This window comes from Micromys minutus (genome assembly GCF_963924665.1).
Source record: "Micromys minutus genome assembly, chromosome: 9".
NCBI classification, from domain to species: Eukaryota; Metazoa; Chordata; class Mammalia; order Rodentia; family Muridae; genus Micromys; species Micromys minutus.
In genome coordinates, this window is record NC_137978.1 from 8,140,336 (window position 1) to 8,167,834 (window position 27,499).

The window sequence follows — 27,499 nt, forward strand, 5'->3', positions numbered from 1 at the left end:
TATACAATGATCCAACACTTTGATTATGATCTTTAACTTGTGTGTTGCTGCCTGTGGTATCTCCCAACTTTGGACAAGGCAATACACCATCTCAAAATATACGAACCTGCAAGTGCTCACTAGAGATAAGGACTGATTGACACACCCTGTCCTGCAGACCAGGACAGAATATGATTCAACACTGACAAAACGGTGGAAAATGCTCCATTTTTAACTAATATATAAATATACATCCTAAATGTTCGGTAGCACAGAGTCTTACTTCACACACAGAGGGTTGTAAGTAAACACCTGATGCTGAAGACAGCTACCCTCACTGAGCTGTGACAGCATACATTCCTCCATCCAATCACAGGTGAATGTTGAAAACAGGATCATAGACATTTAAAAAAAATAGCCTGAATAATTTTTAATAAATAATTTTAACCTTTAAATTCAGAATTATAATTATTCACACATCAGTAACTCCTTTGGGCTATAATGAAACTAGATTTAGGTGAAGAAGCAGCTACTGATTTACATGGGTAAGAAGAAAAAAACAATTCTCATCCAGGTACAGAATACTATTTTACGTATTTTTCACAGTACTTTCTAACCCAGGACCCCAGGCTTGGTGAGCAAGCGCTGCACCACCACTGAGCCACATCCCCAATCCCTACTCCTACTTTAAAAATCTGATAATAAGCATCTCAATTTGGTTTTGCTCCGCCCAAATTCTCCGTGTTGGTCATTAGTCACTAGTTGGACAAAGATATTGAGGTCGACACACTAAATGCCAGGTCCTGTGCTGTCCTACATGGGGGAATCCAAAACAACACAAGCCTGTCTCTGCCCAGAAAGAAAGCACAGCCCAGTTTGGAAGACATTTTTATCATGATGCAGGATGTGACGATGGGGTATTACATAGTGCCTGTGGTTGTCATGTGATGTCATGCGGTGTCATGTGATGTCATGGGTGTCATGTGATGCTGGGGCATTAAGGAAGTGCTTGTGGATATCATGGACACACTGGAAAAAATTCTTAGCTAAGCTGGGATGGAAAGAACACTTCCTTGAAGAAATAAGAACAAAGATGAATCTTAATAACATTTGTCAAGTAAAGGGCGGGCTAGCACATAAGGAACAAAATCATTCACGCATAGGTTGCAATTGAAATTTCATGGGTAGAAGCCTACTGCAGGCTACATACACAGAATCCTTATTCCTGTTTTTCCATATGCCTTCTCTGGTTTCAAGGAGAGTGGGGTTCAATAGTTAACTCTGAAAGGTCATTTTACCCACCTTACTCAGCTGAATTGCTCAAATTCCAGTTAGCAGTATTTAAATACTGTGTCTGTTATCCTACTAACAAATGGACTACATAGAAGCAGTATCATTAAAGGGGGTCTTGTCTCAGGCCCCAGCCAGTCCTCAACACTGAGTTCCTTAAGTCCTTAAATGCTCTCCAACCCCAACTCCTCCCTCCTGAAGTTCAAAGAATCAAAGATCCTTTGGTTACTGAAATATCATCCTGGTGGGAATATGCAGATGGGGATTAACTCCAATTTCTAAGACAAGCTATGCTTTTTCCAGATGTTGGGCGGAGTTCTCGAAAGAAAATAATACTCTGAAACAATTTCCTTCTAAAGACCCTAAAACCAGAGATGGTATTAACGGCATTATTACCAACCCAGTCTCAACTTGAACAGACATATTTAGAAATACGTGATGTTAGGACATTAGGGAAGATTGTCGACCCGTATTCAATGTTACTGGTACTACATGAGATGAGATAGGAGACAAAAAGTAAAATAAAACTATAATGCTTTCCAGCATTTCAGAAACAAAACAAAACAAAACAAAAAAAAACAGGTGAGAGACAAAGGGTAAGATTCAAAAGATTAGGGGCAAAAGCAGATTTTCAAGTTTTAAAAACTTTCATTATTTGGAAATGAGATATCTCTTAAGTAAAGGATATGCAAAATATTGCAAAAACCATGGGGCACACACTGGCATTTGGATGTGTTGTTATCTGATCCGTGGTTTTCTTTTCCCTGGAGGATCTGAACTGCTAACATCCATGGACTGTGTCAAGTTTGCTTCACCTCTCTGGCTGACTGTTAAACAAAGAGCTGTGTCCTGAGTTTCATGGCGTCCCACACGTTCCTGAGACTAATCCCTACCCATTTTTATTTACAGTGCCCGGGACAAGTTCCTATGACAATCCTGTGCCATTTTGTAAATGTTATGTGCCACATTTTCTGGGCTTTGAACCTGATTGCAGGACATCATTTTGTTCTATGATTTATAGGGAGAGAAAAAGCACCAATAGTAATGGTGGTAGGAACAGATTTCACTTCCAGATCAAACAACAGGCAAATAAAATAGAGAAAAACAAACCCCAGCATATGTGATTGGGACCAGCATATTCCTGCTGCTCTTTTGTTACTTCATATATGAGACCTGGAACCTTTCTCCTGTTTCTTATCGCGATGTACACACATGTTTCCACAGACCCTCCAGCCACCCCATTACCACACTGACACATGGTCACGGTAGCCCTGGGTGTTCTCTATGCAAACGCAATGCAACCCGCACCTGCCATCTTTTAATGAAAGAGAAAGGCAAAGCAGTCCCAGAGCCCTGGCACTCAGACCCACGGCAGTGTGGAAGTCTTGCCGTTGCTGACTTCCAGAGAAGCAGTGGAATCAGGATCGTGGGAGGCTGCACCACTGAAATCTGGCTGTGTTTTAGGAACCGCCACCAACTGCCAAATGAATTCCCCACAGCTTGCTCTCCAAGGCTCCCTTCCTTTCTGTTTTCCATTCTAGTCCTCCTGGTGTTTTGTTTTCCTGTAACTCTATTTATTTCAGACTTCGTCATTACAAGGAAGATGTCTGAGAAAGAAAGAGAGAAAGAAGGAAGACTCTGTGTCTCAGTGTTCAGTGGCTTACTCTCGAGAAAACATGTCATAGCCAGCTTCTAGATAACAGAAAGCTTGGGCTCCCCTTTCCATGTCGGGACTTCCAGAACACTTACACAGACATTTCTGAAATACAGTCAAATGTTACAACCCTCCATGTGCGGCAATTATCTTACTATTTTAAAAGAGCAGTGCAGGGGTCAGCGGGATAGCTCGGCTGTGAATGATACTCACCAAGCAAAGCAGCTGAGCTGAGTTCCTTCCCTGGAACCCACATCAAGGTGGAAAGAGCAAAGCGACTCCACAACCCCCCCTTCTCTCTCCGCATAAGAACACACACACACAGGTATAGACGTACACATCCCATGACATCCGCCCTCTTTTCACATCCCTATCATGCAAACATAGACATGTACATACAATTTTTTTAATTAAAACAACTGGTTCTACAAATATTTAAAAACTCCACAAAGTCTATTAATTAGGGAGACCCTAGTGTAAAATTATCAAAACCTTTGAAATTTTACTGTCTGAAGAAATTACACCTAAGACGCGTAAGTCATTGCATGGTATGTTCTTCTCTCTTGGGAACCTAGTACCATGTAGAGACAGAAAGGACTTGATGATTGAATGGCCAGCTCCATGATAGAATCTGTCAAGAGAGGCAGCCAAACTGACCTCACTGGCCAGTATCAGCCAGAGCGTCCCCGTGATGCAGCTGCTGTCTGATTCACACAGAGTCTTCCATCAGAGAGCTTTCTGGAAGCAGGAACTTCAGCTCTCTGCCCATAAAATAAAGTCCCAGGCCTCTGAGTTTTCCTCAAGGTAAGAGAACAAATTTAATACCAACACAAACAACATTATGGATGGTTTCTTACTACCTTTTAAAGCTTTTAAATAAACAATGTATTTCAAGATTATGTTGAGAGTCCTGGAGAGCATTTTTTGTTTTTGTTTTTTGGTACTACCATAAAGTCAGAAGCATGGCTTAGAACTTGATGTGCTGCTGATATCTCAGAGATTAAAAAGCTATAGAAGAGCAATCGACAAAGCATGCATGGGCCAAGTATCTCAACCTGCTTCTTACTACAATACAGGCAATTACAAAAATTCAACTCAAACGTTAAGGTTTATGTAGAGAACTAGTAAGATAACAATAAGAGAATACTAAGTAAACTTTGCATCTTAGGAACACAAGCTTGAGATCTGAGAGACTTGGTTTAAATACTGGCTCTATTCTTTCCGAATTGTCTGACTCGAGAGCATTCTGCCCCTGTTGCCTGACAAGGACAGTCACTCACAGTCACCGGAGCACATCTATCCTCCAACATACAACATGAACAATTCTCCCAAACTGCAAGTCAGAAAGGAAACAAAGTAAAGACAACTTCATGTAAAATCGAAGAAACCCATATCCAGGATGAATAAAACTTCACAGGGCCATGGTACCCAAACACACAAACCTGTCTGGCTGCCCCGTGTTTTGAGTCTGTAAAGGAAGGCTCTAGAGCAAAACAAGATGATGAGCAAAGGCCAGCGTGCTCGCCTGTAAACTGAGTGCGTGCACAGTAGAGAGCCCAGGTGGAGTTGCTGACTAACCCGGCTCTCCGCCCTGCCTGCCCCACAAATCAGCCCTCTAAAGACCCTCCATCCTCTCACCTCCTGAGTGCAACTGGAAACTGAGCCAAAGCTAGGCACAGTCAGTCTCTACAGAGAAAAACTCAAAATGTCTCCCTTTGAAGAATCACAAAGCTTTTTGTTTGAAACCTCTGACCTTTCTAGAGAAATCAGTCACTGTAGTTTGAAAATGTAGGTGGCGAAAGTACAGAGCGTAGCATTTATCCACTTTGGGTGTTTTTCATCTTTTCTGAGATGAGGGACACATATCTTTAGAACAATTATTTCTTTAACTGGAACATTGCAGCCCAAAACATTCACACAAAATATATATGTGCGTATAACTTTACATATAATATGTAGTCTGAGCTTGGTATGATGTTATGTTTTAAAAATTATTACCCTACCTCATTTGATTGAAGCCATAAAAAAATAAAAATTTCAAAACATTAAAAGTAATTCATTAAAACTTGTGGAAATGGTAACTGGTTTCGATGTGCTATTATTGGGTATGCGTGTACGTGAGCATGACACGTGGGAGCACACTGCTGTGGCACAGGTGTGGAGGTCAGGGGACAACTTGTGGAGTCAGTTCTCCGTGAGTGTTCCAGGGAACAAACGTAGGTCAGCAGACTTTGAGCCATCTCGCCAGCCCACTGCTATATCTCTTGCATGGCAAAGGTGATAGGAGTTATTTTCGAAGGTACATTAAGAATAAATCCTAGTAAAGGTCACTGTCACTTTCTGATAGGTCATAAAGCCCCACAATGACTGTCTTTCCTTGCACACACACGTGGTAGCGCTACCCTGTCACACAGCAAGGTTGTCAGAAGTTACTGGAAACCACAATATAAAAGAAAAACCTCTCTACCATTTACAAAGCGAAGGCAGGCCGATTAAATGAGTCCAGCAGAAGTTTCGAGAACTCACTAATCTTACATGATACACACCCACTCAGAAGTCCTTGACACAGTCTTACAAAGACACACACATTTTTCATGCAAACAAGCTGTGTTCAAATTCTCACCTAGAATCCTTGGTCAAGCACTTTAGTTTTAAATAATTTACTATTGCAAACATACTCTTAAGTGCCTCGTTTTTCCATGGACAAAATCTTAAAAATGCGCTATTAAAAGTGGAAAACCACCAGCACAAGGCAGGCAAGATGACCAAGACTTCAGTCCCAGTACTCAGGAGGCAGAGGCAGGTAGATCTGAGTTCCAGGCTAACCTGGTCTACAAGGCCAGTCCCAGGACAGCCAGGGCTACACAAAGAAACCTTGTCTCAAAAACAAACAGATAAGAGCCTCAGCATGAAGGATATCCGTGATTTCCTGTCAGTGTGCTATGATAACACAGCCCACCCATGACGCACTAGTGAGCTGCAGAGGTAAGCGTGCAGACACACTGTACCTAATGCTTGATAGCAAACTCTGCTGGGATCCCATCCCACACTCATTCAGCATGCTCCACAGTGGCAGGGAGAAGAGCGAGACAGGTCACCTCAACTCTGCGGGCCTGTCTATGGCCCTTTTCAAACCTGGATTCTTCAGCGGTCAACATTCTTCATAAAACTTGATGAGAATTTGTCACCCTTTCACGTCAACTATTTTGCACGTCAATAGAAGATTCAAACTGACAATAAGGAATCCTGTATGTACAATAATCGTTTTGTGCAGGAGCTTGAAATTAGATAAGTAACCCCTTTAAGATTAAAACATACGTAACTGTAAATGCAGGAAAAGAAACCCACACATCGACACAGACGAGATGGCTTCAGATTTCTGATATCAAGAAATTTTTCTCTAAGTTTGAAAAGATAGCAAATACTGAGACTGTAATTCTACTGTCGTTGTTACTTGGTGGCACATACCTTTTCCTACCAAATATTCCTACCCAGAGCAAGCTGTGTGACTTCCTGTAGATACCTTCTTCAATAGCTCAATGGTAGTGTGCTACCCAGTCCCAGGTTAACAAGACTGTAGTACAGAACAAAGTCACCCACACAACAGCATCAAGAACAGCAGCCTAACATGGCAAATGCTTCAGTTTCGGAGAATTTTTTTAAATAGCCCCCTCCCCTTGACCTTTTGAGAGAAAACCTAGTTCTATAGCCCAAGCTAGCAATCCTCCTGCCTCATCCTGAAGAATGCTGAGATAACAGGACTGCTTTTCCATACTCAGCTTAGTAATCATCTTTTTAATTCATTGAGTATTTCAAGCTTGGCACAACTTTTAATCCCAGCACTTGGGAGTCAGAGGCAGGCAGGTCTCTGAGTTCGGCTATGCCTAAATCAACAAGTTCAAGGCCAGTAGCGGCCACAGTGAGACTCTGTCCCATGGGGGGAAAGTGATGTTTCTGTTTTATTTAATAAAAGTTTAAGTCAGCAGCTGCTTTAAATACACCTTAGAAGATTTAATACGTACAAAGAATTAATGTGACAAAAAGTGTAGTGGTGGGTCTTTTTATCCTATTTACAGTGGTAAAATTCACATTGTGTGGGTTTTAGGTTTTACACTGCAATCATTAAGAACTAATCTTGGCTGGGCATGGCAGTACATGCCTTTAATCTGCTGGTCTACAGAAAGACTTCCAGGACAGCCAGGGCTACACAGAGAAACCTGTCTCAAAAAAGTATTCTTTGAGCCTGAAAAACAAATCTTGTATAAGTTTCAAAAATTAAAATAAGGGCATTAAAATCAATTATCTCTGTTTTCCTATTTTAATTTTTAAAAATTAAAGTAATAAAATTCCTCTTTTGTAACATGATTTTTGTTTTTCTTTTACATTACTGACATAAAAACAAAAGTCAATTTTTAAAGCAAGGCAATTTTTAATTTTAAAATTAAATCATTATAGGTTTAAAATATTATTCCCTGTACATATAAAAGTATGTTAAATTGCATATTAATGTGTTAAAAATAATTTTATGTAATATTTGGTCTAATATTCAGTGTCATCTGCTTAAATGGAGCCTGTTACAAAAATACAAGTTATGAAGACGATCTAAGGTGGGCGTAGATGGCTTTCAATGACTTTGAATCAACTCACCTGCCTGATCTCACTCTGAGCAAGTGCTGCAGCAGAGTTTTGTTACTTACAATGCTAATGTGAAGAAAGAGTTGAAGAGGAAAAGAAGGAGGGAAGGAAAATAAAAGACAGGGCGAATGTTGGGAGTAGTCTGAGGTAGGCCTCTAGCCTAGCAATGTGAGGAGCCCAGCACTGGGAAAATAAAGTTTAAAAGAACAAGCTCAGTATAAGGTGACCTCAGGACAGTGTTGGCGTGGCTCAGACGAGCTAATGTGTTCCTTTGCTTCAGGCTCTGTATCCGTGTTCTCAGCTGACGTGGGTTGTACATACCTACTACCAGGTTAGGTGTTTGAAAGACATAAAAATTTGTGAAAGTCAAAGTAAACTTCTCAAAGACATTAAAGTATTCTACTCTGATTCATATTCACCACGGCCCTCCTAATCACTGCAGAGTTACACCATGTTACACAGCTCAAAGAAGACCAAAAAGTGGCAAGGGACACAGACTGGAAGGGTCTCTTCCTTCCTTCCTTCCTTCCTTCCTTCCTTCCTTCCTTCCTTCCTTCCTTCCATCCTTCTGTCTGTCTGTCTTATGTACCTTCTTTTGCAAACAGAACAGCAAGCATGTTTTCTGCTGTAGAGTTGCTGCCTTTGCCATTTGCTGGCCTTATCATTCTTTGCCTCCAAATCCGTGTTTATTTAACTAGACCAGGGACGGGAGGACTAATTCCATTAGCTAAAACACCGCAGTAACCATAACAAAAAATGAATGTGTTCTCCAATATGGGGCGTGGGGGAGAAAAGGGAAACGACACTTCTATTTAAGTAGAAGTGAGAAAATCCTGTGGAGCTCAGAGACATCAGAGTCTGGATCTATACTGTGTGGGCTGCCATTACATCAGTGAGCAAGCCTGAAAGTGGCCAGCCGGCAGACAGAAACCAGAAGCATGTCCACGACTCCTTGCCACGCTGTGACTCCTAGAGTCCCTATCTGGAAGGCTAAGCTCCAGAAAACGTCTTTGTAAAACATTTCTTCCTAAAGTTTTCAACTGAACTTTCTGAAGCTACAAGTAGCAAGTTTGTCTCAAGTTAATTATACAAAAGAAAAAAAAATGTGATAAACTTCACTTGGCATCCTTCTGCCTGAGGGCTGCCCAGGCCGAAACCCCTTCAGAGTATATCCACTTGCAATTAAGTCTATGGTTTTACATTTCTCTTAACAATACATGACTGTTTATACATACTTTTCCTCCTCCACCTGGCTTCCTTCTCTTCTCCCCCATCCCACGGGGTTTACAATTTATATTTTTAAACATAATTTTCACTTCTAAATAACAATAGAAAAATTTACTGAAGGAATGATACAAAACTAGATTTTTAACACATTTGCTAAAGAAATCTGCATTTTTTTCTTCTCTTGTAATCCTCAGCATTGTTGCAACAATCTATAATGACATTTAGGAGCAGTTGCTTCTGTGAAAGACTTAAAAACCCGACAGGCTGTTCTGTATCCTCTGGAAGCAGCTCCAGGCCCTAACCCAGTCCTACTGTGTACAGCACTGACCACAACAAAAGCTGTGGTTTCTCCCACACTAGCCTTAAATAGGTTTAAATTAATGCTATTCATCACTGGGTGGGAAGGAAGACAGGCAAACCATGCCAATAGCATTGGGAAATTTTCTAACCAGCACAGTCAAACCTCTTAGCCATAAACAAACTGACCTCCAGTCAAAGGCTTCCTCCCAACCAACTTCTCCTCTGTGTTACCCTGAAAGCCCCACCTTTGAACTTCCATCTTTTTTACTATGTTCTAAGCATCGGATTTTGTTACTACAATCAAGGAAAAGGATATTGTTACTATCCTCAGGTTACTGTAGAACTCACTTAAAGCTCTAAAAGTCATATTTAATCTTGTTTGTTGGTTGCTAAAACTACCTTCATAGAAGAAATAAAACTGTATACACGTGTCAATAATGCACAGTATATTAATAAAAGAAAACATTTACCATGAATTTAGCTTAACGTCAGGATTGGAATTTGGGATACAGGACAGGTCTCTCTTAATTTTAAGTATCACCATACATTAATTAGTATTATCCCTTCATTTTCCAAAAATACTTTATCACCGCAAATCACAGGAACTATGTGCACAAGTTTCTACTAGGGAGTTAAGCTTCTTAAGAAGTTTAATTGTATATGTACAGCCTTAGTCCTGGATATAAGCACATATTCACATCACATATACACGTATACTTGCCACCAGAACATGCTGAACATGCTAGAAATGCCAAACCCCCTCTAACAAATGTGCTAATCACCTAAAAGACAGTGCATTGTAAAAAATTGACATAGAATCACAAAATATAACCAAACAATATGACTTGTTTTTAGTGCTTAAAATTATTTTATGTGCACTATAACCTTATGTGTAGTTATTCCACACTTAAAATAGCATCCTTCAAATACTACTGAAATTGTTGCTGCTTCTGAAGCAGCACTGTGAGTGCAGCCTGGGTGTGCACACATGCACACAAAGCACACACTCACAGGCACTCCCCATCTTACACCTGCTCGGAAGCAGTAGGAAGTGAATTCTCAATCTGTCAACATAACCATCTGGTCTATCTGCATATCATGGTTTTCTCTAGTACTATATGAAGGAATGGCAGGCCAAATAAAACCAACATGCACCTGAATGGGAATAGCTCCTCTTTTGGTTGAAATGGAAGCACGTGGCTCCTCAGAGGCACACTAGCAGAGTTCCAACTTAAAATGAGTGTTATTGAGAGTGTAACCAAAGCAACAATTCAGTACAGGGGACGTGGTGATGAAGTAATCCTGCCCTGCAGGTTACAGGATGGGTACCAAGCTCATGGGATACTGAAACAGCTCGTCCTGCCAGCAGCCACTGTTCTGAAAGGCTCCAGTGCAGAAGTGCTCACTTTCCGTCTTAAAACTCACACCTACTGGCACTGCCATTGGGACGGCACTGGTTCCTTTGTCATTATCTAATTAGTAGTTGGAGCAATTTGCTGACAATTCCAGTCATTTAAATTTTTCCAAGTGAATTTCCAAGACAGCTAAAACTACTTGCAATCTCAGAAAAGTCCTCACCTTTGAAAAGTGACAGTGGCTTAGTGGGCTTCAGCTTGGGGCCCATTGCCACCTTACAGATTAGCAAGGGCCTCTGCTGAAGTAAGCAGAGTTCCATGTGTTTAATTTTAGATTTTAAGTGTCACCACAAGTGAAGACTATCTCAGAGCTGCTGTTCTTCCCCACATCAGGCAGCACCAAACATACACAGGGATTATCATCTTATGTCATAGAGAAAACGATCCGCCTCTCTACAAGAAAGAAATCCCTCTCAAAATCCAACCTCTAAGCAAAATTTAGCTAACTTTAACAGAACACTTAGAATATAATTACATTTCCAGAGTTATATAGGAGCAGTTTCAAAACAGAAAAAAAAAAGAGAAAGGAAGGAGGAAGGAAGGAAGGAAGGAAGGAAGAAAGGAAGAAAGGAAGGAAAAAAACTCTTCAGAAAGTTCTCGGTTGAGTGCCTACTAATGAACAAAGGTTAACTTTATCTAAAAGGTCAAATGCCTGGTGGCTAAGGTTATGACCTTAACAACTTAAATTGTGACCTTGCCACGTGCCGGGTATATTGTAGATTCTGATACAGATCATCTGGTAAAGGCTGGTCATAAATTAGCTTTACTGTTACACGCCCACAAAGAAAACCATTTGCCATGATACCCTAACACACCAAGTCGTCATATGATACATGGAAAAGACAATGCAACTAGAGACCAAATTAAAGACATAAAATGATTTTGTTCTTTTATAGACTGACAAGATTAAAGTCTCCAGCTCATGGCATTAGGTGCTTTCACTCTATGTCTTACTGTGTATCTGCCACAAAATTTACACCGTTCTAATGCCACCAGATTTAGGGATTTAGTCAAAGTATTGGCTTTTATCATCTCTAAGCCTTAAGGAAAAAAAATCCACCTCTGCTTTTAACAAATATTTGATTATGCATTTGCTTCCAGTGTTCACATTTTAATGTTTTGACAAAAAAGCAGCCAGTGCATGAAGTTATAATCAATGTGCATATTTTAAAAGAGAAAAATATCAATTTGGTGGCTATGTAGAGGAGAGGAGGCATTCTGGAAGGGGAAAAGTACATTTTCAAAGGAATGAAAATAAAAATACATTACAGGTGCAAAGGCCACAGTGATTTTGGCATGGGCTGGGAATCACACTGCAGAGTTACTGCTTCTTGCCAGTACTGGCAAGTTCTCAAAACTTTTAAGGAGGTAAAGACATTGTTTAGTGTTTACAAATCTCCAGCATTAGAACAGATGCTTGTCAAGTCCATAGGTTGACCAATCTACCTCATATTGGCATTGGCAACTTCTCTCCACAAATAAGAGACCTCAAAATATTTTAAGTCAGATTCGATATATACTCTGATGAAAGGCCTTTACTACTTTCCTTTTGCAAGGCCCTTGTTGCCGGCCCGTACACAGACATCTCTGTGGTGCTCTGGAAACCAATGGCCAGGCATTTGGCTGGTATTCAGGCCTGAGGAGAGATTCTGGGATACATGAGGAACACCAAACCGAAGGTAGTCTGATCCATGTGGCTGTCAATAAATCTTTCATAAGCTGTAAGAATGTGAACCTTCCTAAGCAACCTCCCAAATAGCGTTATGGCAGCATCCTTCCTTTGGGCATCTTCCGAGCCAAGCAATTGGGTTACCTTAAGGAAGTCTCGGCACAATAATAACCCACCAACAGGGAAAGGTGAACCAGGAAATGGGAAGAGCAAGACGGCTAAATGTCTTTAAAAGTAGTTTCCCTGAGATTCTTAAAAGCCCAGAGTCTTGCTCAAACTGACAGAAATGCCACAGACATTTCCATTTTGTTTTTTCTGTAGAAAGTACACACACACACACACACACACACACACACACACACACACACACAATGCTACATCAATCTTTGGCATTCTCAAGTTTCTAAGTTGCCCAATTAAAACATTCATAATTATTAATATAGCCTTTTCCTAAATAGGTAAAGATAGACACCCAACGTAAGAGTATGCACTGGGTACACCTACAACAGTTTTTCACCCTCAGGCACTTAACACATACAAATAATGAAGAAGGAGAAGGAGGAGGAGGGGGAGGAGGAGGAGGAGGAGGAGGAGGAGGAGGAGGAGGAGGAGGAGGAGAAGAAGAAGAAGAAGAAGAAGAAGAAGAAGAAGAAGAAGAAGAAGAAGAAGAAGAAGAAGAAGGAGAAGAAACCTTTAACTTTGCTTTTACTATAGCAAGGTGGGGGGTGGGGGTGGGGGATAAAGGAAAGGCCACTTGTTCCTGTTTAGAACTTCTGCTGCCTAGAACTGGCTCAAGCAACAGGCCTGCCTTATGGTCAAGTATACATTTTCAAAAGCCCAAATATTTGAAACGTTTTCTGAGCACATCCGCTGAAATACACATCTAGCCCCTGCCAACCCAGCACAAATGATGATGTGACATGCTTGCAAAGTCAATTTCTCCAGTTCCTTAAGTAAGGACAGATGGGTAACAAAAGTTCTCTTTCTAAATCATATATTGAAAAAACAGAGAGTGGAATGTTAGCCGATTTCCTTGAAAAAAATTTTTTTTCGATTTTTAAAAATCTTTTGCAAAATAATGTCACCTTTGCAGGTGGTATCTTTTTCTCTTCATTGTGTGGGGTGGGGGGTGTCTGTGTGTGTATGTGTATACACAAGAGAGAGAAACAGGCACAGAGACACACTGAGAGAGACAGAGACAGAGAGACAAAGGGCCCTCCTATACAAGTCACTGGTTGGATTCCACAACTCTCTTTCTCCCATCTGGCAAGAGCAACTGCCATGAAGTCGATCTATCAAGACTGATATGCACATATAAAAAGTCAACAAGTTACACAAGACCTGAGCTTTCACGTAACACAATGGGCCTTTGTCTCAAACAAGTCCAAAAGACCAAAGTGAAGCCGGATTATTTCACCCAGTTCTCAACAGTCGATTTCTGAACGCTCTTCCAAATTCTGAAGCACGCTCCGGGAAACACATGTCTCAAAATCAATAGTGAATCTCATGCAAATCAACACAGGTCGATGGATCAATTACCAATAGCGATTTCTTGAGGCATTCAGACAGGCTACGCCAGCTGGTCACATTTAATATTAACCCCTCTGTCACTTGCTTAGAATTTAGTTGACTGGTTTCCCTCAGCCATTCAAAAGAACACTGAGAGCTTCCACACACAAAGCTGCTAAGCTTCTATATTAATGTGATTATTTTTCTTTCATAAGTGACCAGCATTTTGATAGTAACCTTACCTCCAATTTCATAGTTGGCAGGGGTTGCAAGAGGTCTCAGGAGGTTGAAAACAGCCCCAATAAAAAGCAGCTAACAACAACCTAAATTTATTTTAATAAGCTAACAACCCAGTTTAAAACCTATTCTTTATGACAAGGGTCGTCATGAGCCTCTTACCATGAGTTGAAAAACAAAGTGAGCACAACTTTTTATTCATGTAACTCCCAAGACCTTTGACAGCATTACTCACCGTATGTGACCTGAGTGAGAATTCTGAGAGCTTTGCTTTTCTACCTGAATGAAGGTGGCACCTCAGACAGGGGCAGTAGGTTGTTCAAGCTGCTTTGACTCTGGTTTACCTCTGAAACCTCACTGGCCGGATGCCCTAAGTTTGCCATACAGAGAGGTTGGGAATGGTTCAGCATTCCCAGAGGCCATCGGAAGAGACAGACACAAGAAAGCAGAAGGGGTTATTCCCATTACACTTACCTGCTGCATGTACAAAGTATGCCAAATATAAATCGAGTTCCTTTACAGAAACCCCTATGTGGTGGGGCTGGACACAGAGCCCTGGATTGGCGCACTGTGGAGACTTCACTAGGCGCTCCCCATCAGTACTTTCCAGAGGAATACCTTTGAACAAGATCACCATGACGAGATCCAACCTCCACACTTTATCTGCCTGGCGGAGGCAGTCAATCCTCCGCATCTTGCCTTTCTGGTCTGGGTTGGAAAGGACACAGCATGGAGGTTTTTTCCCTGTAACTGTAAGAACAAAATCCTCTCGGTACTCGGGTCGGATATCTTTCCGTAACTTGGCCAGAAGTCGGGAAGCCCACTTCTGTTTCACCTCAGGCTTCTCACTTAGCAGTTCATCCTTCACGGCCCTCTCCTCTTCTTTCGACATGCGCTTCTCATGTTTTTTGAAGTATTTTCGCTTTCGGGCCTGCAGGTTGAACCATGTGTAGGCGAAGGCGCGGACATGGGGCAGAAGTGCTTCAATGAAAGGATGGAACTCATCCTAGGAAGAAGAATAAAAACAAAACTATGAATACGACCAACACTTAATGAGACAACTTGCCTCTGGGACTGGCCCTAAAGAAATACTTCGTTTTAGATGAAATGTGGTCCAAGTGTTACATTACTTTTAAAACCATACAGAAAATCACTAAGGGCAACCAGAGGAAGGGGATCTACTCTCCACCATTGCTTGTGATCTGGAAGGAGAAAGTTACTGAGCATGTGTAAACATTTTGGTACATTCTGTTGTGCGGCCTACTTCCCAAATTCTTCCCACAGCAAGCGCAGTTTATCTAAACCTTTATAGAAATATAGACTTTTAACCCTATTTCAAGGAGACCATATCTAATTTTGTCCCAGCCTTGACCTCAGCATTTGTAGTACAGCCAGGGCCTGGCCGCCAGATTGGCAAATCCTAAACATTCAGGTGCCAGTCAATGTTTATGGAAGTCTAGGAGGAAGACCCATCTCTACCGTCAATGAGAACAAAGGCTTGCCCTCGGAAGCATCCATATAGACTCTGATCTGCCTCCATGTATTTTAGCAATATCTTAATTATGTTTCTGAATATTAGAGCTACAGATAATTTACCAAAAAAAAAAAAAAAAAAATAGAAAAAAAAAACTGTGTCCGGTCTCTACAGAAAAGAAGGGAAGATCCGGTACTCGTTTGGCTAAAATGAAAGACCTATGCCCAAGAAATCATTACTGATCTATGGGACCAGAACAAAAAGGGGGGCACACCAAACAAAGCAAAGCTCCATGCCCGAGAGTAAATGGGGTGCCTCACCGTGCCAGTACTCTTGCAAGCAACTGAACACATTTAGTGTGCTGATAGGACTGTGGAACCAGCCCCACAAAGCACATTGCCCCACTTTTAAAAATAATATTTCAGCTTTTTCCCGTCAGCAAACAGGAGACTAAAGGAAAACCTTTACAGGGCTCTTTACCGGTCAGATGATGTGAAGAGAAAATGAACCTTAAAGCACTTGAATTTTGCTCCCCGCTTTTGGTAAAAATTATGTGACTCATATGTTGATACTTGTTAGAAAATTCAAGTATAATTTAAAAAAAAAGTTAAACAGCAATTTTCACAAATGTTCAGAGAGAACACCCAACTCTTGACTCACCAGACCACACCAATTTTCTATAACGGCTTTCTGCCACAAATGCTCCTGGAGATAAATTATTTACTTTCAAATAAATGAAGATAAGGAAACTAGAAGAACATTTGGTGGCTTCTTAAGAAGAGTGAACGTGGACAAATATAAAATATATTCTTTTTTATGTTTGCTACAGCAGTCTGCATATATGCATCGTTGAGATACAAGAAACTGTAATATCAGTCTAATTTTTTATTAGACTGTATGACTAATAAAAAATATTAAAACTGTAAACATTGAAAGGTAAGCTGGAGGTAATGTATTTTAATAGTTAAATCTGTTAATATCTTTTACAAATTTTAACCAAGAATGGAAACATTACATATATCAAGGTTCTTTAAAGTAAGCGTATGAATGGTATAATGAATATATAATTGTTAGAATAAATTGGCTATTCCCTCTTTCTGCACAAATTTTAGGCTTCATGGCTCAACTTCATTCTTTTCTAGCTTGGTCTTTTTCAAAATAAGGATCAAAAAAAAAAAAGAAGTAGTAAGCTTTGGTTAACATGTGTGCTTTTTCAAGTAGGGAAAATAAACACCAAAATACAAGAATTATATTATTCTTTACCATAAACCATTAGCATTTTAAACTGTGTCATGTCTGAGAATCTTTATTCCTTTGGAAGAAAAGTCGCAGTTTATCTGCTAAGGTGCATGCCAAACCACAAAGCTTTAAACATCACCAAATTCTGAGCTCACCCTTGAAATGTTCTAAAACACATAAACTTTATGTATTTCATATTGACTGACACCCAGATGTATACAGGATATACTAGAGACCAAGACTGCTGGGAAGAATCCCTGGAGCCAACCTTAAGCCACACAACGAGTCTTCTCCAAAAGGAGGCTTTCATTTTGAAGACTCAGCTCCATTTCATAATGCAAATAGCTCCAAATATAACAGATCGGTGCTGAGGCTTTACCTTATTAATGATAACAAACACGTTAAATAAACATGTGGCTATTAGCCCAAAGATACTCCCAAAATACTTCTTAAAAACTGCAAACTGCATCAGTTCATGCTCAGAAGCATTGCGTTCACCTGCCAACCAAATGCCCATAATTTCTCTTCATAAAAACAGGAGAATAAGGTCAGCTCGTCATCACGGCCAGTCCATGTCCCCAGTTCTACATCAGAGGTATTTACAATATATTATTCCCCAAAGATTTCTGGGATACAAAACAATGAACACAGCATTTTATTATAACTTTACTCACATGACAATTATACTTAGTCAACTTATTGACAGAAATATTTCCCCAAACAGCCAAATTTAAAAAAAAAAAAAGAAAAACATAGGAAATGTTCAAGGAAAGCATAAATGACTGGGGGGGATTTGATTCCTAGGGGTGGGCGAGGAAGGGGGAGAGTCTGTCCTCATAGATCATGATCTGAACAAAACACCATAAAGTGTGTAATATTTCAAAAATATTGAAGAGAAAAAAATAATATTTTACATTCACAGTTGGTTGAATATGTTACAGACCACCAGTAAAAATAAGCCTGTGGACCTGCTTCAAAGCCAAATTACTTTGAACCAGCATCGAAAATGTGGATGTTTGAAAACAGGCCAAGTTTAAGAGCCTCAGAATACTGGTAGTGCTGGAAACTATTTTCTTTTTTTTTTTTTTTTTTTTTTTTGAAAGGTTTACTCATAAATTTCTGCCGAACTGTCATCATTTAGGTAGGTACATGAGTTGGTTGTGCTGTGCCCATCTTCAATCAAAAGAGGCCTGGCCTTCTCAAGGTAAAGCCTCTTCAAAGTGCACACAAGCAAGCTGAGTTTACTCTTTCAGTTAGAGCACATTTATCACCATGCTTCCGGGATCTTTTCTATTTTTTAAATGAGCAATAAACGGCCCAAGGTTTTTCTCTTTCTGAAACTGGCTGTAACGTATAATAAATATTCCAAAAAGTTAAATAAATTGTAAATCAACTTTTAAAGACCCTCTCATAAAACACACGAGCCTTTATTCCCTGTTTATTGTGCATTTTCTTCACAAACTGCTACACCAAATAAGCGTTTCTCTTAGTGGTGTGAAGGCCCAGTGAATGCGTCAATCAAAGCTGCCAAGTGTGTAGGAGGGAGAAAGGAGAAGGAAAAAAAAAACTCTCTTAATGTGATAATAACTCAAGAGAAGCTAACTGTTAAATACCTGTGCCTGAGGCCTGTGTGGATTCCCAGGTATACTCCTGAAATCCACAACCCCAGACCAGAACTTTTATCTTTTTAAATCTCGCTCGGAGAAGACAACGCTGTGTCCACGAGGGTCTTTTCTCGCCATTGCAGCATGCTGGTGTGATCTACAAGTTCTGTGTGTCCCAAACTTTTGCCAGCTAGAATTTCAGCCTTCGAATCTCAGCACTTTCACTGCAGACTATAATTCATTCAAATTATCTTACACTTTGCATCTTATCCATATGCAATTGTGAACCTTGCCAGAAGTGGTTGAAGAAGTTTCATTCCATACTTCCACAAGTTACTAAAATAGTAACTTTGGGAGTTGCGGAGGGGGGGGGCTACTTTTACAATAACTAAAACAACTGCTATCCATTATTAATGTGAGGCCTAAATCCCAAACAGACTATCTCCACATAAAAGATGCATTTAAGAGTCTTCTGAGATCAAATAGCCAGTGTTATTACTGTTAGATACTGCAGCGAGGAGGGAAGTCATATGGGAAATAAATCCAGAATCTACAGAGGAGAGGAAAAGCGACTGATATTTCCAGCCTTCCAAAGTATTCCTGGTAAACCGTTAGCTCCAGCTCACTGAAGGCACAGGGGTAGCAGGGTTTTGAGGGGAGTCGTGAAGAAGCATCTAACTTCACGTAGGTGATTACCGGTCAGGGTGCAATGTTTTAAAGCCATATAAAGACTCGTGCTTCAAGAGAGAAAAAAAAATAGCGCAGATCACTCTGACTTTATGCCTTTTAGTCAGAGAAAAGAAAATATATTCAAACGGGACCAGATCCGGAGCCGCAAAACAGCAGTGTTTCTTTGCTGCTGGTGCAGACTGAACCCGGAGGGATGGGCAGGGAGGCTCGGGCAGGAGGGGCAGGCAGAGGGGCGCCAGGCCCCACGCTGCGAGTGGGGCTGCAGGGAAAGTTGCCCGGTCCTGCTTGCTGAGCCGCCCTGGGCTTGCCTAGGCGGCGGCGGCGGGGCAGCCGACTCCGGCCCTGGCCGCCGCTCACCCTCCAGCCGGAGCCCCACTCCGCCCGCAGCGGCCCGGCCCGCGGCCTCGGCGGCTCTCTGGCCTGCGCGGCGTGGGCTCGCCCGATCCTTAAACTTTCGCCTGGGTGGGGGGGGGGGGTCCGGGGCAGGAGGCGAGGACAGCAAGGTCCTGGGCCGGCGCCCGGGGGGTGCGTCTACGCAGCCCACGGGCGAAGGCTCGAACCGCCCGCCGCGTCCGAGGGGCGCTGCCCGGGCCGGCCCGCAAAGCTGGCACAAAACAAAAGTAAGAGTTCGGGGCGTCGGCGGGGGGCGCGGCGGCGCGGGAGGACGCCGGCAGCCCGAGCGCCCCGGTGCCGCGGGTGTGCGGGGCTTGCGGGGCTCAGCCGCCCCTCCCCGGAGCGGAGGGATCGCGGGCACCGCGCTCCGCGCCGCAGACGCCGCGTCCAGATTGCAGCGTGTCAGGGGGGCTGCAGCCGCGGACACACGTGCGGGGCGCCCGCAAGCCCCGGCGCTCCGCAGCCCGGCGCCCCGATATTAATTAACGCATTAATAAGAAGGCGCCATTAGCCATGTGCCCACACAAATGGCCGAGCAGGAGGAATGCACCCGCATGGAAACAAAGTTACTTTCTTAAAGCTGCAGCCCCCCACCGCCCCCCCCCCGCACACGCGCGCGCACACACAGAAACACGCGCAGACACGGCTCCCGCCGAGGCACACGGCCGCCCCGCGCCCCCGCAGCGGCTTACCTGGGTGAGACAGAGCGGAGAATACATAACTGCCGGGCGGCGGGGGGTGCGTGCACGTCTGTGTGCGGGCCGGAGGTGTGCGTGAGTGTGGGTGCGAGAGGGAGAGAGAGAGAGAGGAGGAGAGAGCTGGGAGAGGGGGGAGGAAAAAAAAAATCAAGCCTGCTTCTTGCGTTCACATTTCCAACTCGGCTCAACTGCAGCAGCCAGCGCTCTTGCCGCTCCACGCGCTGAACTTTAACCCCGCCTAGAGTTTCCCTACACTCCACGATACTGTCTACTGTACGCGGGCGTTAAAGGCATAGCGCACCCTTTCCCGCTCCCGCGCCGGCCGGCCGGGTGCCCGCGAGCTGCCCGCGCGCCCGCCCGCCTGCGCCGCGTTCTGCACCGCACCGCACGGCCGCCGCCCGCTCGCGCCGCCGCCGCGGGGGGGGGGGCGGTGGTGGTGGAGTGGGGTGGGGTGGGGTGGGGGGAGCCGGGTGGGGGAGGGGCGGCTGCGGCGCTGACACCGGTCCCCAAGGCTGCACGGCCGCCGGCCCGCCGCTCGCTCCGCGCTCGCTGCCTCCCGCGGCCCCCCGCCCCCCGCCCCGCTCGGCGCGGTCCCGGGAACGCGGCGCGGAGCGGTTTTCAGCGTGTCCTCCCGGCGGCTATAGGCTGCCTCAGGATGTGCTTAAGCAAACAAAACTACTTTTCCTCCTCCCCATCCCCCCACCCGCGCCGCAGCCCTCCGCGGACGTCGGGAGAGGATCGGGGCAACTTTGTCGGGGCGCCGGGCGCCCCCCGTGAGCCGCCCGGTGGGCTCGCTAAGAACCCCTGAGAAGGGCGCGCGGTACATTTGCATGTATGCAAATTTCTTGTAAAAATCAGACCTTCTAGATAACTTTTTCTCCCTTCCTCTGAAATGCGGTAAAGCTCAAAGCATTGTAATCTCTCCTGCGAAGCTTTCTGTGGGAATAGTGTCGTCGGCAGAGGTAATATGCACAAAAGCCTGCTAACTTTACAGCTACGGCCCTAGAACAGTCAGAACCTGGGTGCGGGTGGGGGGATAGTAAGATCACCCCAAAGATTCCCCAGATTGCGGGGGAGGGGGGTCTGGGGGAAAAAAAAGGGAAGGCGGAGAGTCGTGACCGACCGCTCTTCTCTCCCAGAACTCAGGAGCTGGTGGGTTTGAACACAAACGCCCCAAAAAGTTCTGTCACGTCAGAAACGAGAGTGGCTTAGCTGGGACACTTCTCTGTATAACAGAGAAGGAAAGCCATGAAAGGATAGCCCTCTTAGGAAAAAGATATGCTTGTATCCCCAAATGGGAGCCCAGAACTAGACGTGGGCTAACATCTGGGTCCCTGTTCCCTAGACACATGCTAGAAGGGTGCATTGTGTGGATCCCCACTTTTCCCTCCCCCAGGTCCTTAAGATGGAAAAGGGCTTCCTGCGATTATTTTAGGTTTGCTAAAGTATTGTTTTGGTAGAAGGGTGGGGGGGGGGTTGGCACGTTGCCAACAAGTCTGCTCTTCCAGCTTTCTTTTCCTTCCTTCCTTCCTTCCTTCCTTCCTTCCTTCCTTCCTTCCTTCCTTCTTTCTTTCCGTTCTTCTTTATTTCCTTTTTAAAAACCTTAACACTTTCTCGCTAGACTCTTGTTTCTCCTAGAGGGGAAAAAGTATACCTGTCACCTCCAAACTCTCATTTTCTCATCCTCTCCAGAAGTTTTGCAGCCTTCTGTATCTACCAACCCATCTTTAAGACTCCCCAGATTCCGCCACTAGCACACGGACCAGGGATCTACTCTCTGGTGAAGGTGACAGGGCTAGAGTCGGCAAGCACGCCCGCCCGACAGAAGAGAGGGAGGGAGTTTGAGCACTTTCACTCAGCTTTCCCCCCTTGGTGAGTAAGAGTGCTTCTAGAGAATTCTGCTGCGACAATCAGTCTGAAGTTTTGTTTTTTCTCTAGTCCTTTTGGGGTTAATGCTCAAGAACTCATTCTTTCCCACCTACCCCCTGCTCTTGAATATTCTTGGAATACACATTATTCCGATTACATATTAAAGGTTGAAGGACCGTAATAACTTCAACCTTTAGTTAGGACGTCCATTTTCCCAAACTAAGCAACCGCCTTTCCTTGGTTCCTCGTGGCTTTCAGTAAGGAAGAAATGTCCTCCAAGCTAAGAGGAGTTGGAGAAACATTCCTGGCCACAAAACCCTTTGCTGGGATCTATAACTTCAAGACTCTCCAAGTTTCCTCGACAGAAGTTTCTGGCTGAGGGACCCTACATTTAACTGAGGCACAGTGACAAGTTATTGTCCCGTGTGTGTGCTCTTCCAAAGTGGATTGGGGGGGGGGTGTATAGATACACTTCCCATCTGCCTCTTTTCAAAACAGCAAAGAATTTTACTTTTGATTCTCAGGTTTGTTTTTTTTTTTTTTTTTTTTTTAAATAACGGCCTGTCGCCATGTCTTCTTTTTTTTTTAGTGAGGGAAAGTAATTGAATGCTGATATTTCCACTTTAGAAACTTCTTTTGTTGCAGCAGTGGATGTGCCCGCGATTTCCAGCTTTCTGCGGTTAGCAATATTATCTTAAGTAACTTTTGGCGCCCTTCGTAAGACTTTTGGATATGGGACGATTGTTTGCGCCCTCTAGGCAAGAGCTGGATCCAAGTTCAGCACCAAAGCCCTCCACATCCGCTCCTGCTTTCTCTCCTATCTGTGCCAGCTCCTGCTCCCTCCCCCGCTCCGGAGGAGGAGGGAAGGCGAAGGGGGGGGGGACTACAAAGCCCAGTTCCAACTACAGCCTTTACAAACTAGACTGAGAAAAATACCGTAGAAGAGTTACAGTTACAGAATGGCTTCTGGTAACTTTCTCTCCAACCGGCATAAATTTAAACACACAAAGAAACAGATGTTCCTCAGAGGACAGACCCGGGATAAAAAGCATTTCTAACTTTCTCCTCTCTTCTATGTGCAAAAGTAAATCTTCCTCTAGAGTTCACAGAGATACTAAGAGAGGGAGAGGAGGGAAGGTCTGGGAAAGAGGGGGAAGGGAAGGGAGGGGCAGAGAGGAGAAGAGAGAGAGTGTAGGAAACGCAGGAAACGCAGGTGATACGTGAAGACTAGTTTATTGCAATCGTATCAATTGCCCATTGTTAGGAAGAGTAAGCCCTCTTTGGAAACATTACTCCAACCGGTTTTTTTTTTTTTTTTTTTTGCAAGTGGTAGGAGGATGCCTTGAACCAGATTGTCTTTGCAAAAAGGAGGTTCCTGCCATGCTCTCTGCTATCCATAGTCTCTCTGGCACAGAGCCCAGCTTTGCATTTACTGTTTTATTTGCAGAAACGTCACCTTGCCAGCTTCAGTGAAATCCTCTTAGATGTATAAATTACGTCAATAAAGTTGCACGTCTACAGACATCTGAAATACCTCTCCTTTCTATCTAGTTGGGAAATTGTATTAATGTGATTTAGATTTTAATGCCCAAAAGTCATGAAAATAGAACCAAGATTCCCAAGTGACAATGCTATTTCCTCCATAGTTATCACCAAGATGAATTCTTAACTAGTATTTTCCAGCACCTCTCTTCACTGACTTTTTTTTTTCCTTGCTGGTCACTTGTGTGCAAATTTCTCTTACTTGCATATAATCCCAAATTGAATCAATTGTGTTGATGAGTTGAGCACACAAGTGAGTTTTCACATCAAGTTTCCGAACAAGGTTTGTCTGGAAGGCCCAAAGCCTCAGGAAATAGTTGGATGACAATGAAATCCACACTAAAAAGTAAAGAATCCCCATTATTCTCCATGTATTCCCTACAGAATTAGGAGGGGGTTCATATATTTGAACCAGAGGCTGCAAGTTACATCTCCAAGACAAACTAAGGAAGTGCAAAGACTTGAAAAGGAGGAGTCAGTTACCTTCCATGTATGCACCAGCCAGTAGGGTTGTTGTGGCAACACAAAGAAATGTGAACTTGACTGTCCAGAACGGTCCTTGCTACTGACCATAATCTGAAACAGTAGAATTCAGGAAAACCAGTCCCTCCCTCCTCTTCACATGTACAGAACAGTTGTCCATCTACCCATGGAGCATTCTCTTTGATACATCAGCGATTCTAAAACAAGCAGCGAGAAGCTACGAATCATTTAGTGCAGTCCCAAACTGAGGCAAATTTCTCAGAGTAGCTAAACAGCTCGTTCCACGAGTTACCAACTTCCCTGAGTGCTAAAAATAACAACGAACGCAAGGTTAAATATTACTCTATCAGAATTTTCCAAAAGAGCCAAGTTAAAAGGCACGTAGGATCCATGGGCCCCAACAGCCTTTTTTTCTCCTTTAAACTAAAAACAACAATCCAAAAAAAAAAAAAAAAAAAAAAAAAAAAAAAAAAAAAAAAAAAAAAACTTTTCTATTGCAGTTGCTAAATCCGGAAGCGCTGGTATCTTTGACAGCTTTAAACACCATCCCCTGCAGAACTACAGAGAACTTCAGATCTCCTTTGCCCCGCCCCCTACGGCTATTACGAACCATTGTATGCCCAAGCTTTCTCATGATTGGATAGAACCTCTGTCAATCTCGCATGTTGTCCCATTGATTAGAGGATCGAATCGTCAATTATTCTCGGGTCCAGACATTTCTTTTCGGGTTAGGTTGACTGCAGAGGCCAGACGTCTTTAACAGCGCAGAGCACGTACAGGATTCCCCTCCCCCTCCCCCCTTTTCTGGAACGGAGCAAGCGCTAGGAGGAAAAAATCTGTTAAGCTCAGCAATTTTTTCAAATCCTGAAAAAAAAAAAAGAAAGAAAAAGAAACCCGATCTCTGCTGCACATAACAAAAACACAATCCACAAAGCTGCATCTTTAAAAGAAAACCATCACAATAGACATTTACCCAGCAATCACTTAAGTGCATATTCGAGCTAGAAAAAATTTAAAGTCTTAGCCATTAAGCATAACCATTCTACCGTTGTTTATATAACGCATATCGTATAAATGTAAAATAGAAAGTTTAAGATGTACCACGTACCATTGCAATGTAAAAAGAGTACGTGAGAAACTTTAAAATGCTCAGACGAATTGCTTCATCGCTTGTCCCTGTTTTTTTTGCATTAAAAAAAAAATAGCTAAATAAACTTGGAACCGTTGAAAACCCGGAAGAGATTTTTTTAAGCTGCTGGCCAATTGCAAGCTTCTTGGATAATTTTTTTTCAACTCCAAATCAAAAGGCTTCTACCATGGAAGGCAGAACGCGCTTCTCTTTCTCTCTCTCTCTCTCTCTCTCTCTCTCTCTCTCTCTCTCTCTCTCTCTCTCTCTCTCTCTCGGAGTCTCTCTCTCTCTCTCTCTCTCTCTCTCTCTCTCTCTCTCTCTCTCTCTCTCTCTCTCTCTCTCTCTCTCTCTCTCTCTTTCTCTCTTTCTCTCTCTCTCTCTCTCTCCTCTTTGAAAGCAATCCAATCTAACCCGAGCTGGCTGCTTCACAGATCTCTCTGGATTTGCCTGGTGTGCTTGAAAGAGACTTTGCAGAAGTTGCGATCCTTTCAGCAGCCCCTCTTTCCTCTCCCTACCCCCTTGTTTATTTCCGCAATCGCTGCAATTTGCATAGTAACCACGCACGAGGCGGAGGGGGCAGGGACAGGCTCCGTTGTCCCCTCCTCCCTCTCCGTGCAGTCTCCTCCTCTCCCACGGCTTGTGGCCAATGGGAGCCCCGGCCTTCAGCGCAAGCTCGGGTCGGGACTCCGGCGGCAGAACCGCCTCTTCGTTGGTAGGCCCCGCTGCTGGGATCCGGGTTTTGGCATCGGGAAGTTTGCCTGCTTGCGGAGCCTGCTGCAGGCTCTTAGCGATGGGGAGATTATAGTTCCTTTGGCCGCAGTCATGCCGGTTTTGCATGTTTGAATCACGCCCGCACACCTGTTTTCTCGGTTTCCTTTTCCAGAGCCTCTTGTGAGAGATTTAACCTTTATTTGCACTGATGTAGACCGAGAGTTAAAGATTCTCTCTGGTGCATTAAATTAAGACGGAGCAAGATCTCTGAGACTTCTATGAGATAAGGCTTTCGTCCTGGGTTTGGAAGAGAAAAGGGTGGCCCTGTCCTCTACAGAGGACCAAACACGGAATGGCTAGGTGGGCTCCAGCAAGAATACAGCTGCTTTAAAGAATTGATATCTTAATAGTCTCATTCGATCGCCATGCTCCCGATTTATCAATATTCTGCCAGAACCTAGATGGTACAAACTCTAAAGCAACCTCTCCTCCCTCTCTTACCCCCAAGAAATGAACTGAAAGTTTGATGATGGGGGAGGGGCATGTTAGTAGCTGCTCTGTGAAGACCTTCCTCCCACTGACTGGCTCATTTCACTAACCCAGACTCTTTAGGACCATGTCATCTGGATATTTCACCGTCAAACTTGTTTTTATGTGTGTGTTTTAATGATCAGAATAGCGTTTGGTGCAGAGCTTGGACCAATGGCCTTAAAGGGAGTATCTTTTTAAATGAAAATCCTCACACACAACTAGACTTACACTTTTTGTTCTTGTGTTGTTGTTGTTTAATGTGTCTGCTTTGTATCCCTTAAGTAAATTAGGATATTTTGTGTAATAAAGGAATTCCTGGAAATTGTATACTTAGCTTATCTGATTAAAAACAGAAACAAAACAAACAAACAAACAAACAAACAAAAAAACCCAAACCACTCCTATCCTTCCAAGAAGTCTAAGAAATGTCCTGATTTTTTTAAGTCTCCTTGATGAAAAGATCTAGCCAATTAATAAGACCCTTCACAGTTAAAGGCTAGAGGAGCCTCACATCTTATTTTGAATTATGATTTTTGGCTCCACTTGTTCACTTAGCAACTAGTCAGCTGACACAGCCTTGCTGGGAGGAATCTTACTGAGGCTGTCTTTGGTATTAAACAAGCTTTGCTGCTGTCCTTTACTTTCCAGAGACTAGGGTAAGGTTTGCTCTCCACAGCCTGTGGCACAGCACCCACTTCCACCTGGCCTACACTCTTACCTAGAAATAAACCTAACAGAATGGCTTAGGTGATAACGACATTGATGTGGATGATGACTAATAGTTTAATACCTAAATGAAAGTTTGTTTAATGTTGTGGACCCAGTTCAACTGGCACCAGGTTCTGGTGCCAGCAGCCTATTACAACATCTATGAAACAGGACACTGACCTGTTGTGAGGCTGAGATGCCATTTTGTCAAGGGCTAAGAACTTCAGATAAGGGGGCTGGAGAGGTGGCTTAGCAGATGAGACCACTAGCCTTTCTTCCAGAGGACCCAGGTTCAGTTCCCAGCACCCACATGGCAGCTCACAGCTGCCTGTAACTCCAGTTCCAGGGGATTCCACACCCTCACACAGACTTACACCTAGGCAAACAAGCAAAAACTCCACGGCAGCACATTAAATAAATAAATCTTATCTTCAGATAAGAGGTGGCCTTGATAAGGATGCCTCACCTGAAGCAGTCAGAAAAGCTGACCCCTGGGGTCATGAGACTCCTTGA

General features: G+C 43.3%; 1 protein-coding gene across 5 annotated transcripts in view; it reads right to left on the reverse strand.

Annotated features, from left to right (window-relative positions):
• Positions 1-25,547, reverse strand: part of NFIA (nuclear factor I A) — a 336,017-nt gene extending 310,470 nt beyond the window's left edge. For 4 of the 5 annotated variants that reach the window (XM_080921473.1, XM_080921474.1, XM_080921472.1 and 1 more), the window contains exons 1-2: positions 20,008-20,377; positions 14,390-14,921 (exon numbers count right to left, since the gene is read on the reverse strand). In XM_080921473.1, the coding sequence (XP_080777599.1) occupies positions 14,390-14,921; positions 20,008-20,034 (559 nt within the window). In that variant the 5' untranslated portion in view covers positions 20,035-20,377. Of the gene's footprint in view, positions 1-14,389; positions 14,922-20,007; positions 20,378-25,015; positions 25,084-25,447 lie in introns of those variants that run through there. The other variant, XM_080921475.1, reaches the window with a different exon arrangement.
• Positions 25,548-27,499: the final 1,952 nt, after the last annotated feature.